The sequence below is a fragment of the Fragaria vesca genome, linkage group LG5 (genome assembly GCF_000184155.1).
Source record: "Fragaria vesca subsp. vesca linkage group LG5, FraVesHawaii_1.0, whole genome shotgun sequence".
NCBI lineage: Eukaryota > Viridiplantae > Streptophyta > Magnoliopsida > Rosales > Rosaceae > Fragaria > Fragaria vesca.
In genome coordinates, this window is record NC_020495.1 from 7,820,249 (window position 1) to 7,838,095 (window position 17,847).

General features: G+C 38.7%; 2 protein-coding genes and 1 pseudogene across 2 annotated transcripts; 2 read left to right on the plus strand and 1 right to left on the minus strand.

Annotated features, from left to right (window-relative positions):
- LOC101302170 overlaps nt 1–2,696 on the minus strand; it is a 23,946-nt pseudogene extending 21,250 nt beyond the window's left edge.
- Nucleotides 2,697–6,888: 4,192 nt separating this feature from the next.
- LOC101292310 (40S ribosomal protein S19-3-like) lies at nt 6,889–8,763 on the plus strand. The gene is made up of 4 exons (XM_004299268.1): nt 6,889–7,049; nt 7,788–7,878; nt 7,983–8,166; nt 8,291–8,763. The coding sequence occupies exons 1-4, from the start codon at nt 6,966–6,968 to the stop codon at nt 8,361–8,363; spliced, it is 432 nt and encodes a 143-aa protein (XP_004299316.1). The 5' UTR covers nt 6,889–6,965; the 3' UTR covers nt 8,364–8,763.
- Nucleotides 8,764–10,468: 1,705 nt separating this feature from the next.
- Nucleotides 10,469–14,360, plus strand: LOC101292602 (diacylglycerol kinase 1-like). The gene is made up of 7 exons (XM_004299269.1): nt 10,469–11,672; nt 11,915–12,281; nt 12,796–12,872; nt 13,114–13,233; nt 13,376–13,540; nt 13,762–13,899; nt 14,005–14,360. Exons 1-7 carry the CDS (start codon nt 10,509–10,511, stop codon nt 14,152–14,154), a joined length of 2,181 nt encoding a protein of 726 aa, XP_004299317.1. The 5' UTR covers nt 10,469–10,508; the 3' UTR covers nt 14,155–14,360.
- The last annotated feature ends 3,487 nt before the right edge of the window (nt 14,361–17,847 follow it).

Here is a 17,847-nt window from a genome sequence, read left to right on the forward strand (position 1 = left end):
TCTCTCTCTCTCTCTCTCTCTCTCTCTCTCTCTCTCTCTCTCTCTCTCTCTCTCTCTCTCTCTCTCTCCTTCGCCGATGCCGCCCTCCTTCGCTGATGCTGCCCCACCCGCCGCTTCATCCCCGGCTCCAACAAGGTCCGGGAGCTTCCGGGCTCGTCACATTGACGAAGTCCACGTCAATCCAATCTAGTGAGCTCGTCGTCGCCACCGTCGTCGGTCAAGTATTGCACTGAGATCATTTCATGTCGGCGCTACCTCAAGGGTCCGCAACCGAGACGGAGCCACTGGTATTACCGTTGAGATTAGACAACGCCGGAGAAGCGTTGCGTGGTCAGAGTCTGGGGAAGAAGGCGGTGAGAATGAATGATTTGTACTGGAAGAGAGGTTGAGGAGAAGAGATCGATGATTCATTAAGTGTGAAATTTTACTAGCTAGTACCAGTGGTATCATTATAGGGATTTGAACATATTTAGTTTCAAGGTTTAGGACTTGTAATTGGTTTTTGCTGAGTTTTATATTGAGGATTTTCAATGTGGATTCTAATTGTCAGTTTTTGTTAAATTAAGTTACATTAGCATTCTATGTGCCTGCATACCATAGTGATTTTCTAGAGTTTGAGATGTTGATTTTAAATTGATATTATGGTCAGTAACTCGATTCCTAAGGGTCAGTAACTTGATTATTGAGAAAATCCGACGACCGGTGACCAAAATCCGGTGATTAACTTAATTACTGGGGGTCAGTAACTGGTTACTGATCAGTAACTGGTTATTGGGGGTCAGGAACCAGTTACTGGAGGTCAGTAGCTGGTTATTGGAGAAATTTCGGTGACCGGAGTCCCACGATCGGGGAAATTCCGATGACCGGAGTCCGAGGTTCCGGCAAAGTCTTTTCATGTTGAAGAGGTGAGGGCAAAATAGTCTTAAAATAATATAGTTTGTTAAAACTTTAGTAAAAATTTAGTCATTTGTGCAACAAAAAAAATTTACTTTCATTCAAATGAACTCATAAAAAACCCTAAAATATGGATTAGCTTGTACAACGTCAGAACGCAACTCAGACCGCCCACGGTCTCAAGCTTCTTTGCAGCGACGACGGAGCTCGGACCTCCCTCCGCCGTCCGGTCACTTCTGACACTAAGTCCACTAGTTCATCTTTTTGATCCAGGCTGTGATTCATTAATTGATTATTGATAGCATGTAATTTATGTTCACAGTACTTAGACCAGCTATTGCACGCAGAGCATTGACATGAAACAAGGCAACATATACTAGTTAGGTAACTTTTGTGATTTGTTTCAGAAACATATACTAGTTGCTGCGTCCCAATTCCCAACGTAGTCTGTTCAGATAAAGAATGCAAGCTGAATTAACAATATTGCATCACATATAAGAAGCAAACATGTACATATAGCTGCTAGATAGGAGAAGAGCAGAGAAATTAATTAACATGAACTGTAAGATAAGTGTCCGACAGCCTCTTTAACTCCCTGGCCACTTCTTCCATTGTTGGTCTTTCTGCACTGCTCAACTTGAGGCATTGCTTTGCAAGTTCTGCGACGGCTCTCACTTGTTCTTTGTTTTCTTCCTTAACTTGCGGCGCAAGAATCTGATACAGGCCATCTTGTTTCTCCATGGACAAAAGGAAATGACAGACTATGATTCTTTGATTTTCTTGTCTAGATCTGACAAACAAATACAGCCAACATCGGTAGTTTTAGCTGTAGCCTTCAGGCTAATTGTTCAAAGATACTGGTAAATAAACGCCCAAACTTATAAGAATACTATGCAGCCTTCAGGGCTTATTGTTTCAAAGATACTGGTAAATAGACACCCAAACTTATAAGAATACTAATAGTAAACATATTAACCTTAACAATAGAACCAGCACCAATGAGAATGTTTTGCGGTTTCATGTCATGGTGGAAGATGCGGTTTGAATGGAGATAATGCAATGCTCTCACCTGCAATATTTGGTAAACAGAAAGTTATCAAATCCTAACCGGAAAGGTATGACAATTAGAGATGGGATATAAACTGGCATGGTGACAAGAAAGTACCAATTGCTTAGCAATTGCTTGAACGGAAGGTGCTTATCATCCTCAAGAATCTCAAATAGTTCACCCTGCATATCAAAGAAAGTCCTTGATATTTAAACATATGCAGAGTTTCCTACTTTCCACAATAACATGCTAGTGGGCTTCCAAAGGAATACAGTCAAAATAGGGTACTTTAGATAAGGAAGAAATCAATACTTGTGCAAACTCTGTGACAACACAGAACTCTTGTGGGCTTTCAAAGGAATCAAGCATTTCAATGATATTTTCATGCTTCAGCTTCCTTAGAATCTGCAGATTTAACAGCAGATTACATCATACAACAGACAACAATTAAAACAAAACAAAACAGAAATGAGCATTAACCAAATCAAGGAAGATGTACAGATTAGATTTGAGTAAACATGAGCCTAGTACCTCAATTTCTTGTCTTAAATTTCATAATGAATTTCATCGCAACAGTCTGAAAAACAGCCACAAAAACATGTAATCAGAGAAAAAGACCAAAACTAAATAAAATTAAGTTTTCAGAAATGCAGAACATAAGTACCTGGCCTGTGAACTTGCGTCTTCCCGTGTATACCTTCCCGAAGGAACCTTCACCGACAAGCTCAATTACATGATAATTCTCGACACCCATCCTTCACAGCTGTATGTACACCTCTACCCTTTACAGTCCTGTAAGTTATACATCACAGTCTATTAATGCAACTACAATCAAACTCACTCATGAAGCGTGATTTACCAATCGAAATTTGGAAACAAAATTACTCAGCTAATAATGATATGCAAACTCAACCATACCTAAATTGAATAAAAACTGCTAGCACAGTAAAATCAAACTAGTTTTGATTTAATCTTCCAACAAAATTTACCAAATATAACGATCAAATTTTTACCAAATCTAATCAAAACTTCTAGATCCTGAAATATGAAACTAAAACCGAAACCCTAACCTTCGTACCCGTCGCCATAACCCAACCCCAAACCAAAAATATTTGAAAGCAAAGATCTAGGGCTAGTGGTTACGAAGACCAGTGAAGCGAAATAAATGAATTTAGTAGACGAAAACCAAACGAAACGAAGCAGAATTAATGGAGGAAAACAGTACCTTGAGCTCCGATCTGAGCATAAATGGAATTGCTATCAATTTCAGAGAGATTGAGAGAGAAGCGAAGTAAAGCTGGAAGTGAAATTAGAGAGAGAGAGAGAGAGAGAGAGAGAGATTAATTTGAAAAACGGTGGATGAGAAACCCTAGTTAAGCTTTTTTTCATTTTTGAAAGTTAAAAATTTTCAAAATGAATTTGAGAGGGCCGTGCGACTGAGTGTGATAGAAATAATAGCATGTCGTTTATATTGAAATAGCATGTCGTCGTTATTCAGAAAGCGAGGCATATACTAATTTAAAGTCCAAATCCGAATGGGAATGGGAATGGGAACAAGAATGGGAATGGTATATATAAGATCGAGGCCTTGCTCCTTTGGGATCGAAATAGCGACCGACTTGAAGGAGACGCCAAACCCTAATCGAAGGCAGCGATGACGACCATGAGGCTCCAACCCTCGTCACCGGAACTGATACCCACATCCTCACCACCAGGACTGACCCCAGCGAAGAGGCCGAACCCCACATCCTCACCATCGGATCTGGTCCTCGCAACCTCACCGACAGACCCAGACCCAAACCAAGCCAAGGAGGCGAAGCCGGACAACACCGATCTAGATTATTCAGACGAACATTTAGCCCGCTTATATTCGACTCCTGAAGATCGAAATCTCCCGCCAGACGAAATTTGGAGTAAGAGTACGGACGACTTCGTCCAAGCTATGATGGAAAAAGTTCCTAAACCTTGTACGGGGTTAAAAAAAAGCTTCCAGAAACTTTACCAGAGGGATGTACATGGGGTTCTTACGTCCCTGGGAGTGGAGTTAGAAGCTATGTTGTTAAGATGTTTTGCACCTATTGTGGCGCGGCTCACTTGGAGGAGGACTGCCCGAAGAAGGATACTCAAGGGGCCAAGCCTATATTCAATTTCCCCATCTTCCGCCCCAAGACCAAGTAACTCATATGTATGAGTCGTGTTTAACCGTCTACATTACTTATCTCCCTATATGAATATGTTAGCAATCCTATGATCTACCTGTCTTCTGGATATTGGGAACTTAGTTACAGTGTGCATGTGGACTAGGCTAAAAACCTATGGTTCATGGTTGTTTAACTCGTAAGAGGATTCTGGCTTCATCTAATGTAATATGTGTTGTGGCATGCCTTGTTTACCGATCCATCTTTCTTGTCGACTCTACGTGGAGTGTTTGAAATTGCCATATTTTCTGTAGCCTCAAATGGCAAAACATATATGTTCGATATTACACACTGACGCTATACATGTACCAAAGACTAGAACCTGTATGTAGTCATGATCAAAGCCAAAGCCATATAATGTAGACATGTAGTCAATGTTGATCAAAGCCATATAAACTCAGTTGTGAGATTGTTAATTGATCGTTGTGAACTGCTGGATTGGCATCGGCCACGCATCGGCCACAGTCACTGAGACTCAGCTGTGGTGGGTTCTTTTGTTTCTGGCAGCTGAACATTTTGGTTACTCAGATGACTCGATTGGATCGGTCTGTATCTTCTTAGAAGTGACTCCCCCAAGAGTTTAAACTATATTCTAAGTTACCAATAAAATTGGATATGCTATAGACTTGAAGTTTGAACGAACATGAAATTTTCAAAGTTCAGCAAGTTCAGCCCCTCCATTGAAATTGATCGACCTTGTAGAATGGGCAGATTGGTAGAAAAGGCTGTAATAAAAAATTGGTAGAAGCAATTATGGATAAGGGGCGGTCGATACAACATAAAAGATTGTTGGAAGATTTGGGTCGATGGATGTTAATAACGCCATCAGATTTTGTCACCTACAAAATCACATGAATACTCAAAATTATTAACAAATAATAATACTTATAATGATGCCAAAATAACAATAAATTAACAAAATATAAATACTTATCTTTGATTATGAAGCTTGAGTCAAACACTTGTTCAGGAAAATGTTTAAGGTTGAGGCGTGTAAACACTGCCCTTAAGAGTAGATTTCGCCCCTCGGAGACAATGTCTCGGTGTAATAGGTTTATGGCGTCTACCCTCCAGGGTACAATAACCGTTGATCCTCGTAAGTGTACACTCGCAATACTCGGATCCTAGAACCGCTTGATAACTTTCTTTGGCACTTGAAAGATGAATAAGAGAGCATATGATCAAGTAGAATGAGAAGACCGACGAGAAGAATATTATAGTGATAATGTACAACTGTTATATATGTATATGTCATGGTCATGAAGATAGGGATATATATATATAGCTCAACAAGGAAGATTGGTTACAAGTCATGATACTGAGCATTAATTAATCATAACTTTAGTCTTTGTAACGGACAAGAAAGAGTTAATATGTGTTACAATTGTAACAGACATATTTATGGAATGAAGGTTATGTTGGAAATCAAAGCACCAATTAATTGACTACAATTAACCTCAATAAATAATTTTTGTATTTTGAAATATCACATCAAAAATTCCAATAAAGATAACTGCGTCGATACAACATAAAAGATAACTGCTACAAAGGATTGTGTTTCTATTTGGTGACTATGTTGCTCCAGTGTGTTCAAGCGGCGTCGTCTTTTTATGCTGATGAATGAAAAGGAGAATTCAGAATTGAATTGTATGTAACCAGAGAAGTAAAAAGCAGTACCAACAGGCACAAACAACAAGCACTTAGAGACAGAAAAAGGAGACGTTGCTTAAAATAAAATCAGGGAAGATTCAAAATAACCCTAATTAACCTGCTAATTAAGATTTCTCGTAACAGATATTCACTGTATCCTCCCACATCCACATTGATAGGCATCTTTCCTAAGAGATATGGAACTGTCTTGAACCCCTATTCTACATCCACTTTAGAGACAAGTTGTTGCGTCTTCGATTCTGAATCCACGTACCTTAGGGACAAGCTGTTGTGTCATCTCAGCGAAAATTGTGTTGGCATCTTCTGGAGACGGACAGAAGACGTACCACATAGTACTTGCTAGGACATGTGAAACTAGGTGCAAAAGACCCCAGCGAAAAAAGTTAAAACCAGTTTCAGATAAGTTGTCTATTATAATGTCCAACTAAATTATTTATATAGGATAATGAGAGTACCAAGAGTCATTTGCTGTTTCAAACAGAGTAAGTGGTTGTCCTGATGCAATCCTCAGAAGAAGGAGGTAACTAAAGGAACACACCTAATTAGGTAAGAACCATTAGACCACCTTGCAGTGGTTAACTATCTGGTACGTTATATCAAGCTAGAATGACAAGATGTGAGTATTGCTTGATTTTTTTAGTTTCCTCCAATATTCTAAACAACATTGCATGTAAAGAACTAAACTTTGTTTTATTAAGAGATTATAACTTTTAAGCACATGGTACTCTGGAGTCGCAATATAACAAGTATCAAGTAGTAATAACTTGTATCAAGCAGTGTCACAAAGAACCCATGAACCAATTGCATACGTTTCTGATGAACAAAACAGTACGAAAAGTCGAAAACTATGAATCATCAATTCATTGATTCAAAGACCAATAAAATCCACATGAGCTCACAAGCGGGCTGGGCGAGACAGATTTTGGGCCAGAACCCCAGCCTTATCATTGAACCCAACAACCAAGCAATCAGAGCCCAGCCTGTTATTCGTGAAAGAAACGAAGGGCAAGCACGTACTTTCATTCAGAAACCACAATGGACTCCCCAAATAAATTAAACCCTAATCGCAAACCTCACACTCCTCTCTCTCATAGGCACAAGTCGCAGGTGAGCTCCGCCGCAGCAGCAGAAAGAAGAAGAAGCAGAAGCGAAAAATGGCGACGGCTAACAAAGTCAAAGACGTGTCCCCTCATGAGTTCGTCAAGGCCTACGCCGCTCATCTTAAGCGATCCGGCAAGGTCAGTCTCTCTCTCTCTCCTGTGCCTCTGTTTATATGCATGTTTGTGTGATTCTGCAATTACTGACTGTGTATGAAAGGATCTGTGTAGATTTTGCGTTCAAGATTTGGTGTTAGTTTTGGTTGTGCTGTTTGAGTTCTTTATATATGGCTTTCGAAAATGAATGGTAGCTATTTGATACGGCTGACGGGGAGAAGAGTTTGAATCTAGTATATTGGTTTTTAATTTTGAAGAGAGGTAGGGATTGGTTTGTGTGCTTCGATGACTTTGTGTTTATCTGCAATCTGAAACAGATTTCTACCTTTTTAGGTTGTAAATAGGTAGGAAACAGTTTCGTGCTCATATTTTACCTCAGCTGAATTGGTATGACTGACCCTAATACAGTGTAAACTGTGTTTTTACGGGTCATCTGAAGAGAAAGAGAAAAAAGATACAGGCATTATAACAGGCTTCAGTGTAAACTGGACCTATTATGTCTTGTTTCTTTCTGAGTTGGTGTATTAGCTGCTCTGTGTAGATTTATTTCCTCAGCGAACATCATGTCCACTTCTCTTGAACGATAAACAAATTCAGTGAAAGTTTGGTTCTGTTGCTTCCATGGATTACTTAATTCTCATAATGCTATGTCTTAAATTTCTTTCAAGAGTTTGAAAAGTGTTGTTCTGTCTACATCAGCTGTTATTTGTTGCAAGCTGTAATTGCTACCTTGCTGATAACTTATATTCTACATTGATGTAGATTGAGCTCCCTGAGTGGACTGACATCGTGAAGACTGCTACATTTAAGGAGCTGGCTCCTTATGACCCTGATTGGTACTTCATCAGAGCTGGTATGCAGATTGCAGATTTCATCCTCCCTTTATTCACCCCACACACAATCTCTCACATTATTGAAAAACTCCATTTTTTCATCGTAAATGACTTCTCTTTGCAGCATCTATGGCAAGGAAAATCTACTTGAGGGGTGGTCTTGGTGTTGGTGCCTTCCGTAGGATCTATGGAGGAAGCAAGAGGAATGGTAGTCGTCCACCGCATTTCTGTAAGAGCAGTGGTGGTATTGCTCGTCACATTCTTCAGCAATTAGAGCAGTTGAAGATTGTTGAGATTGACCCCAAGGGGTATGTTTCTTTCACATAACTTCAGTATTATGTGTACATTTTTGCAATATCTATTGTTTGACAAGTTGATTTCTGAAAGTAGTCCTGTAATTCTATGTTATTAAACAATATTTGTTCTGTACAGTGGAAGGAAAATCACACCCAGCGGTCAGCGGGATTTGGACCAAGTTGCTGGACGGATCGTTGTTGCCATCTGAGACATCAACTTATATGGCTTGGTTATGCAAAATGATCTAGGAACTATTTGCGTTTAAGATTGAGAGACAGATATGGGATGGTTTTTGATTGTTTTATGTTAGACTGTCACTTTTACAAATGAGTATGGTTGGTTATTATTTTTCATTTCAATGTAGTAGAGTACTATGTCCTTCCTAGCTGAAGTTTTGTTTATGAAAACCTATTCCTATTATCTACAGCTTGATCTATCTACATGGTTTCATATGGAATGTGAGCTCACACCTTACATTTAATCCGCAGTGGTCAACAAATGTTTATCTTTCATACCGAGAAATTTGCAACTTTCTGCTTATACATTCTTCATGATTTGCAACTTTCTCCTTTTATGCTGTTTCTTTTAGAAATCGCACTGGCCTGCTCTCATTAGCTTATAGAGGTTCTCTTGAGTTCCTAAACAGAATGTAGCTGAGTTTCATGCAAATTGCATTTTTGGTATATCTGATGCTGTATAGAATACAGATAGCTATTCCTGCCTACCTATCATGTTGTTACCGACGCCACAAAAGAATTCAAGACCAGAGATCACAAGGAGGCACATTTCTCACCTGGCGGAGCTAGTGCATTCTTCAAATGTTGAATGGTTAAGCATGTCGTCGTGGGAGTTTTGTTTATCCATATGAGTTTCTCGAATTTTTTTTTTTGATGAAAAAATGTTTTAAGCACATGATCCATTTATCCACAAATATAATCCGGTAATTTGATACAACCCATATTTGCCTTAGTAGAGTCTTTTGGTGACATGTTTCGGTCTCTTTCTCTCTTCCCAGTCACCTGGTGAAAGTGAATCATCGGCTGAGGAACTTTCACCATCGGCTGAGGAACAATGTGGTTGGTTACTTGGTTGATTTCCTTTCAAACTGGTTGATTTACTTGATAGATTTAGAGTGTCCTTGTGTGCCATTCAAACTGGTTCATAGAGGGTCCTAATCAATAGCCAATACTTGAGGCTAGTGACTATTACATTAGTTACAACTTCACATTGTACATGGTTTTACAGTATGATTTTCTAAAATAATATCTTTTTTTTTTGAGATACTAAATTAATCGAGGTTGTTTTAGAAGAATATCGAGGTTGTTGATAAAAAAGAAAAAGAAAAACGAAAAAAAAAGAAAATGAGTGAAATTATTTTTATGTCGGCCAGAATAAGGCACCCCGTCCCCCACACAGAGGCCAGAGCAATCAAAGTGTCAAGTCCCATACAAGCCACCTGTGCACCGCGGGGACCCACAAAAGGGGTCTCCGCCTCAGTCGGCAAATAGATTCGTAGTGATACCTCTACGCGCCCTCTCTAGAACACCCACCACCATCCCCATTTAGAATCTTAAAACCCAAATTAATTAAAATAAAAAATAAAAATAAAAATAATAATAATAACATTACGAAAGGCATTTGCTTTGTCCCTGGATTTGAGTTTTGCTTCGATTCCTACACTCTTTAGCTTCCTCCCTCTCTCTCTGCGCCGATCAAGAGCTAGGGTTTCCTCTCCTCGCCTCCGCCGCCGTCGCGATCCATCTCCGTCGTCACTGTAAGTTCTCGTTTTTCATTTTTCAATGATCTTTCTTTTCCTGTGATACAATCAATTTTCGTTTCAGATTTTCACCGTATGTATATATATACACGCTAGAATGTATCTATGTGCTTCTGTTTGCTGGATTACTTGCTTCGTTGCCTGAGAATTTGGAGAAGAAACTCAACTTGTTTGTTGCTTTGATTTTATAACATTTATTGATTTTACTGCAGCCTTGATTTTGTGGAGTTTGATGTGTAAACTAGCACTCATTTATGGTGGAGATTATGTAGTGATAACAGTTAAGTAGATAATGTGGCTTTTGCCTCTGATTTTCGAAATGTTTGGAAATGAATATTCCTGTTATTGATCAGTTTCTGTTTCGAATAGGTTGGAGTGGTTATGTTATCGTAAGCATTATTCGGCCTGAAGGATCAGTCAAGTCATCTGATGAGTCGGGTGGTTGAATAAGTTTATAGGTTGGAAGATATATAAGTTTGATTCGCGTGCTAATTAAGCTGGTGTGTTGTTGTTGGTGGGAGGGGAGTTGACAGATTATGTACTTGTGTATGTAGATTAAGGAGGTAGTGACTAAGGATGGATGAAGATGGAGATATGGATTTGTTTTTCTCCAATTGGAACAACAAGAATCCGACTGATTGCCTATTTATTGTATCTTGCCTTGTTGCTGCCCTAGTCGGGATTTTGACTATAGCCTATTCTGCCTTCCAATGGAGGAGAAATATCAATCTAAGTTGGATGAAAGCCATAGCCAGGTCAAAGAAAAATCCAAAAGCACGTCACAAAGTTCCTGTAGCTCCTCATACTTGGGTTTTAGAATCTGTATCTCGTGGAAAGAACTTTAATTGCTGTGTTTGTTTCAATACCACTGGCCCTTCTCAAACCCTCGGGCCTCTGTCAGCTTCAGACAGTTTTCTGCACCGTTGCAGTATTTGTGATGCAGCGGCTCATCTAGGATGCTCTTCTAGTGCACAAAAGGACTGCAAGTGTGTATCCATGATTGGTTATGAGCGTGTAATGCACCAATGGGCTGTCCGTTGGACTGAGGTTTCAGACCAACCCGATGAGACTTCTTTCTGCAGCTATTGTGAAGAGCCCTGTAGTGGTTCCTTTCTTAGCGGATCCCCAATATGGTGCTGCCTGTGGTGTCAACGACTGGTACATGTTGATTGCCACAGTAGCATGTCCAATGAAACTGGTGATGTGTGTGATTTAGGTCCGTTCAGAAGGTTGATTCTATCACCCCTTCATGTTAAGGAATTGAACCAGACTCCGTCAGGTGGATTTTTGAGCTCAATTACTCATGGAGCCAATGAGATAGCATCTACAGTGCGTGCAAGTATTAGAAGTCAGAGCAAGAAGTACAAGCATGGAAATACAATCTCTACTGGGACTGGAAATAGTGGCAGTACTGGGGATATGTCTACCGAAAGCACAGCTGATACTAATCAAGCTGTTAATGGTTCTCATGAAATGGAGGAAAATTGCAACGGTGTTGTGGATGTGGATTTGCAGCACCGAGATACTGATGTAGATAACAAATTGGATTCTAAGCCCAGTATCCAAAAGAGCTCATCTATGAATAAGAAGGAAGAGTCTCTACGGATGAAACAAAGATATGAGTTAATTGATTTGTCGTCTGATGCAAGACCCTTGTTGGTTTTCATCAACAAGAAGAGTGGAGCTCAGCGTGGGAATTCCCTGAGACAACGTTTGAACATTCTTCTCAACCCCATCCAGGTTTGATTTCTACTGTGTACTTGCTTTACGAAATAAAGATTGTGACCTTCCAGCCTATTCCTTCAAAGTGGCAGGAAACTGTAAAGAAGTATTCTCTAACTGCTGAGTGCTAAACATTTATCAGTATGAGATATGGAGCTATGTATCAAATTGAATTACAGGGAGATTGGTGTAGTTTTCTTCTCTTCACATATGTTATATTTTACTGTCTGATTCTTGTGTGATCCGTGTGTTCCATGTAGGTATTTGAACTGAGTTCAGCACAGGGGCCAGAGGTGGGTCTGTACTTATTCAGAAAGGTGCCACACTTCAGAGTTCTTGTTTGTGGGGGAGATGGTACAGTTGGCTGGGTTCTGGATGCCATCGAGAAGCAAAATTTTGTCTCTCCTCCTCCAGTTGCTATTCTTCCTGCTGGAACAGGGAATGATCTGGCTAGAGTTTTATCGTGGGGAGGTGGTTTGGGTTCAGTGGAGAGACAGGGAGGCCTTTGCACTGTTTTGCACCACATAGAGCATGCAGCTGTAACCATTCTTGACCGGTGGAAAGTAGCAATTTTAAGTCAACAGGGAAAGCAACTTCAACCGCCAAAATTTATGAACAATTACCTTGGTAAGTTATCATATTAGCTTAGGTATCTGGTTTATAAGTGGTATGAACAATTTTCGTTGGTTCGATTTGTCTGGCATTTTATTTTTTTATTTTTTGGTTTATATGTTTTCATCTGTGCTCTGGCTCAACTCAGAGTTCAGTTAAACTCGCAGAATAGTTTTGTGAAGTCTCTGCTTGGCTTTACATCTTGACACCTCTTATTTTCTGTACACGCTGAATATAAATTGAGTTACAACCCCAAACTTGTCAATCTACAAATCACTTGATTTTGGGGTAATCAAAGCTAGCCCATCTGATGTAAAAGTTACTACTATTCTGAGAGTTTGGCTTAACATGTCATCTGGTTTTGGCTCAATATGGTTTTGGTTGGGATTCAACAACATGTAATTACTACTACCTGCATTAGGATTATTACTACTTCAGTGTTTCTTTATTTCTGCTCTACATACTGTATCACTGTGTGGACTATCATGTGCTCCCACTGCTAACCAGCTCTGGCAATCTTCATTTGCAGGAATCGGATGTGATGCTAAGGTTGCTCTGGACATTCATAATCTTCGTGAGGAGAACCCAGAGAAGTTCTATAATCAGGTAATGTCAAGCCTTAACCCAAATATAGTTACAGTTGTTTAAGATCAAACTTCCCCAAGGAACGGAGGCTAGCTATGTGATAGTAACTTTTGAAAAGGGAAGCAATTGAAATCAATATCATACCGTGTGGATCACATTTTAGATCTATTATTTTTTTGTTACTAATTTGATTTAGAGTCTTAGTTTTAAGCTATTCTCCTTCAGACTTTGACCTATTTTTAATTGTTATATATACCTGCAGTTCATGAATAAAGTCCTTTATGCAAGAGAAGGGGCCAAGGGTATAATGGATAGAACATTTGTAGACTTTCCTTGGCAAGTTCGGGTTGAAGTAGATGGTGTTGAGATAGAGGTCCCTGAGGTGAGTGTGGATAACACGTACTGATTTCTAATTCCAAAATCATCACTGCATTTCTTAAGCTATGGATGGTTGGATAAAGGATGGTTGGCAAGTTTGAGATTCTACGTGTTGAACAGTCTCTAAGATATAGATAAATTTGCAGGATGCAGAAGGTGTACTTGTTGCTAATATTGGAAGCTACATGGGTGGCGTAGATTTGTGGCAAAATGAAGATGAAACGTATGATAATTTTGATCCGCAATCCATGCATGACAAAATTCTTGAGGTTGTGAGCATATCTGGAACATGGCACCTTGGGAAACTACAGGTAAGTTGGGTTTCTGGTTTTACAAGTTTGGCTTATCCATGTATTAGGATATGAAACTTCTTACGGTAGTTGTTATTCTAGCATAAATAATTGTTAGGCAATTTTGAGTACCTAGTTATCAACTACAGTGCATAAGTTTGATTAGTCAATTCAAGCTTGAACTATGGAATTTGGGATGTATGTGGAAATGTTTTCTGAATTTTTGTGTTTTGTGGGAACAGGTTGGGCTTTCTCGTGCTCGCAGACTTGCGCAGGGCCAGTCAATTAGGATACAGCTTTTTGCGGCATTTCCTGTTCAGATTGATGGGGAACCTTGGTTTCAGCAACCTTGTACATTATCGATATCTCATCATGGCCAGGTCCTCCTCTCTCTCACTGTGTTTTCTTGCTTCTATGTATACTTGTATGAAGCGTATTGATCACGCTGTAATGTTCAGTGTCAATAACCTTAAACTCCTGTGCAGGCATTCATGTTGAAGAGGGCTGCTGAGGAGCCACTTGGTCATGCAGCTGCCATTATCACCGATGTCCTTGAGAATGCTGAAACAACCCATGTAATCAACGCTTCACAGAAGCGAGCTCTTCTTCAAGAAATGGCTCTCAAACTGACATAGCAGTGGTCCATAGGTACTTAAATTAGTAATCAAAGTTTTGATTGTATCTACTATCTCCTTTTCTTTTTAGAATTATTCACATGTTGTATACCACCATATCACCTCATGTATCTTTTGTTTTGTGATCTAAAACATGATGCTTCTACCTGAAAGTGCGATTGTATATGAACCTTGTTTACCATCAATGAAAGAGAGATTTTTCCATAGTTTTACTTTGGAGTGAGATTGTCATGCTTTGTTTTTCAGTCTTCACTTCAGTTTACATGGCTATATGAATTGGAAAAAAGGCATATATTTCAAGGCTAATGATTCCAGTTGAGGGTGATGCGAAATTACATGTATATTAGAATCTGCAGAAGTAAGTGCTCCAGTTCACTTCTTGCACACTAGCTCTGTTTTTGGCCCTTCAGAAAGGCTTCTGTCTCCTATGTACATAAAAATCCTATATCTAAGAAGATTTTAAAGCTATACATCACTGAAAACTCCAACAGCTCGATCTAACTGCTAAAATGTTGAGGAGAGGACTTTATTAACCTTCAAAAGTTCCTTTGCTTGTTCCTCACAAGACCTTGCTTCACTTTATTCCATGCTCTTGACACAAACCCCTTTGTAGCCTCTGTGCTCGACTTTCTCTCGCAGGCTGTAGACGCCTCCGAGCACAAAATTTTCTTTCGTGCCTTAACGCTTGCTTTGCGCATCCGATCCAAACCTTCTCTGTACAAGGGTGAATTGAAGCAGTACATGTAGAGAGGCGAAGTGGGTGCTCTCGAGCCTTGAATCGCTCTGTTAAGTTGTAGAGTCACAGCTCGAAGCTCAAATGAATCGTACAGCGTGCTGCCATTGTGCTGGGGACTTGGTTTCCATATTGGGGTAGTATCAACTGTCTGGGTTTGATGACCTGTTGTTGTTTCACTTCTTTGTGTCTGATCTTCCTTGATTGAGATTCCTAGAACAGTAGCAAGATCTACTTGTTTTGAAGCCTCTCCCATTTCCTTTGAGAGAGAGAGTTAAGGATGGCTTTTTGGTTGTTTACTAGATGTTTATGTAGGTGTTTATGAGCGGATGGAAGTTTACCTTGTAAGTAACGTTGGTTTAGAGAAGGTTGACAAGATCTTACCTTGTGTTATACGTCTTTGAAGAGCATGTTCTCACATGGAGGTATCACTGTGATTAATCAAGGTAGTGTTAGTCATAATAGTCATCGATTACAAGGTAGACTTACATAACACTACTTTTCTTTTTCTCGTACTAATCTGTTTGAGAGCAATGCTAGATGACACATAAGGTGGTGGGTTTTAACCGGGATTCTGTTGTTCACTTAACACTGTTTATTTTGTTTGAACAATGTTAGGTGAACATAAGTAAAATGAGTTTTAACTAGGATTCAAAAATGTGGTTCAATCAACACTAATCGATTACAACGTAGACTTACATGACACTACTTTTCTTTTTCTCGTACTTATCTGTTTGAGAGCAATGTTAGATGACATATAAGGTGGTGGGTTTTAACCGGGATTCAGAAATGTGGTTCATTTAACACTGTTCATTTTGTTTGAGCAATGTTAGGTGAACATAAGTAAAATGAGTTTTAACCGGGATTCAAAAATATGGTTCAGTCAACACTAATCATTTTGTTTGACCAATGTTAGGTGAACATAGGTAAAATCTTGATTAGAAAAAATACATTTTATCGAGTGTTTTAACGAGTAAATTTCAAATGAGAACCTTATAATAAAGATTAGGTGAAGACTTTTAAATAAACGGTTGAATAAGTATTTTAAATATTAATTGATATCTTTAAATTTTAATGTGCATGTCATCTAATCGTTCATTTGAAAGTTCTCACTTAATTCTCACTATAAGATACTAATAAAAGTTTACAATGTAACGCACCGCTAAAATGTATTGACAGAGCTGAGGGCGTAGAGTCATAGACTTAATTTTTCTTGATCAATACACTAGTGCGTGATTTAACTATTGCAATTATTATTTTGTTCTTTAATTATATACCCACCCATCTTTAGTTCTTTACATATATGCTAGTGAGAATCGAACCATAACCATTTTAGTTGTTACTTAAGTAATAAGTAATTCTGCAGAAGACAAAGCTCTAAAGTTATATAATTCTGTAAAATCCAAACTTGAGTCGAGTTACGTACATCCAAATATACAGAAGCCTTTGAAATTGACCTCTGGAAAATAATAAATCAAAGTATTATTTGAAAGGGATGCATCATGCATGTAAGTGCATCACTTTGCTGTAATCTTATAAACTAAGCAAGTAAACATGCATATGTCTTAGATCTACTTTCTTTCTTTAAAACTACTCCTTTCCTTCTGTCTTCTTTGAATCTACTTTTAATTTGTAAGACATATCATTCTTATTCTTTTCAGAATCTTTGATTTTCCATCTATTAATTTCATTGTTCCTTACACTAGTATCAAATGAAAAGGAACTGCTAGCTTCTTTTTAAGTACAGCAGGAACGCAGGATATAATAATTACAGTTGCTTTTGCTGGTATTAGCCAAGTGTTGGATCTGAAAATGAGTACCATTATACCAAGTTACCCTAATGCCAAGAAAAGGCATAACCCATTAGTAATCCCTAATTTAAATGGCTCATAAAGCTCACCTTTCATTTGGTCTAATGACTTCGTGCTCATAGTTGGGAGCTGAGATAGATGGCTGAGATTTGGAACATCTCGTAAATCAACTTGCACATTTCAACAGTACGAGTATCAATCAAATAAGAATGAAATTTTACAGTATTTTGAAATATGATATATTTTAGAGTTTTTCACCGTAAGAAAAAACATGGTATGTAACATGATATTTAGTATCTCATCGACCTAGGCAATTCAAGTTTGTCATGTAAATGACCTAATTCTTTATTAGCTTACCATTACTAATAATGGTTGCATTTCAGTCAAGGGACTCATTCGAAAGTCAAAAAACTACCACATTTATGACCATTCTGGTACTTTGGTATATACTACACTCTGTTGCCCCCAGCCTCATTTTGGTCCAATACCCAAACAAAGAATTTGTGGTCCAATAATATTGATGAACTTGGCATATATGATATATGACATGATTGAAATCAAAAGAAAAAGAAAATAATCTGGTAAATATATTGGTAACAATATGTGACTGCATTCATTTGATGAAAGGCTCTAGCTTTTCCATATAATATGATCTTTTTGTAGTTTACTTCACGTTTTGCCATACCTTTCACTTTGTTTGTTATGCTGATTTGTGGGCATTTTCTCAGGTATGCACACGTTAATCTCATTGATTTGGTTTCTTCTGAACTAAATCAAGGTGATTATTAAGCTAGCCTTCCTTTTCTTTCAATTAGTTTTAGCAAAATTTCAAAAATCTTTCATCACACTCAAGCATGCATTCTCTGCACCCCACCTCACCAATCACCTGTTTCTGCACTTTGAAGCTTCCCTGTTTTTACTGGGAATGGTAAAAATAACGTGGGCGCTTATTAGTTACAGTCCCATAAACACCAACTTGTTATTTATTCTTGCAATGATAACGGGCATGGGCGTTTCACGCGTTGAGGTCCAGCTTTTTACTCACTTTGAGCAGCCATTGCCCATTGGAACATGACGTATAGGTTCTGTTGTCAGAAGAAAAATTGATATGAAAACTGTGGTGTTGTAAAACTGGTTTTGGGTACTCTT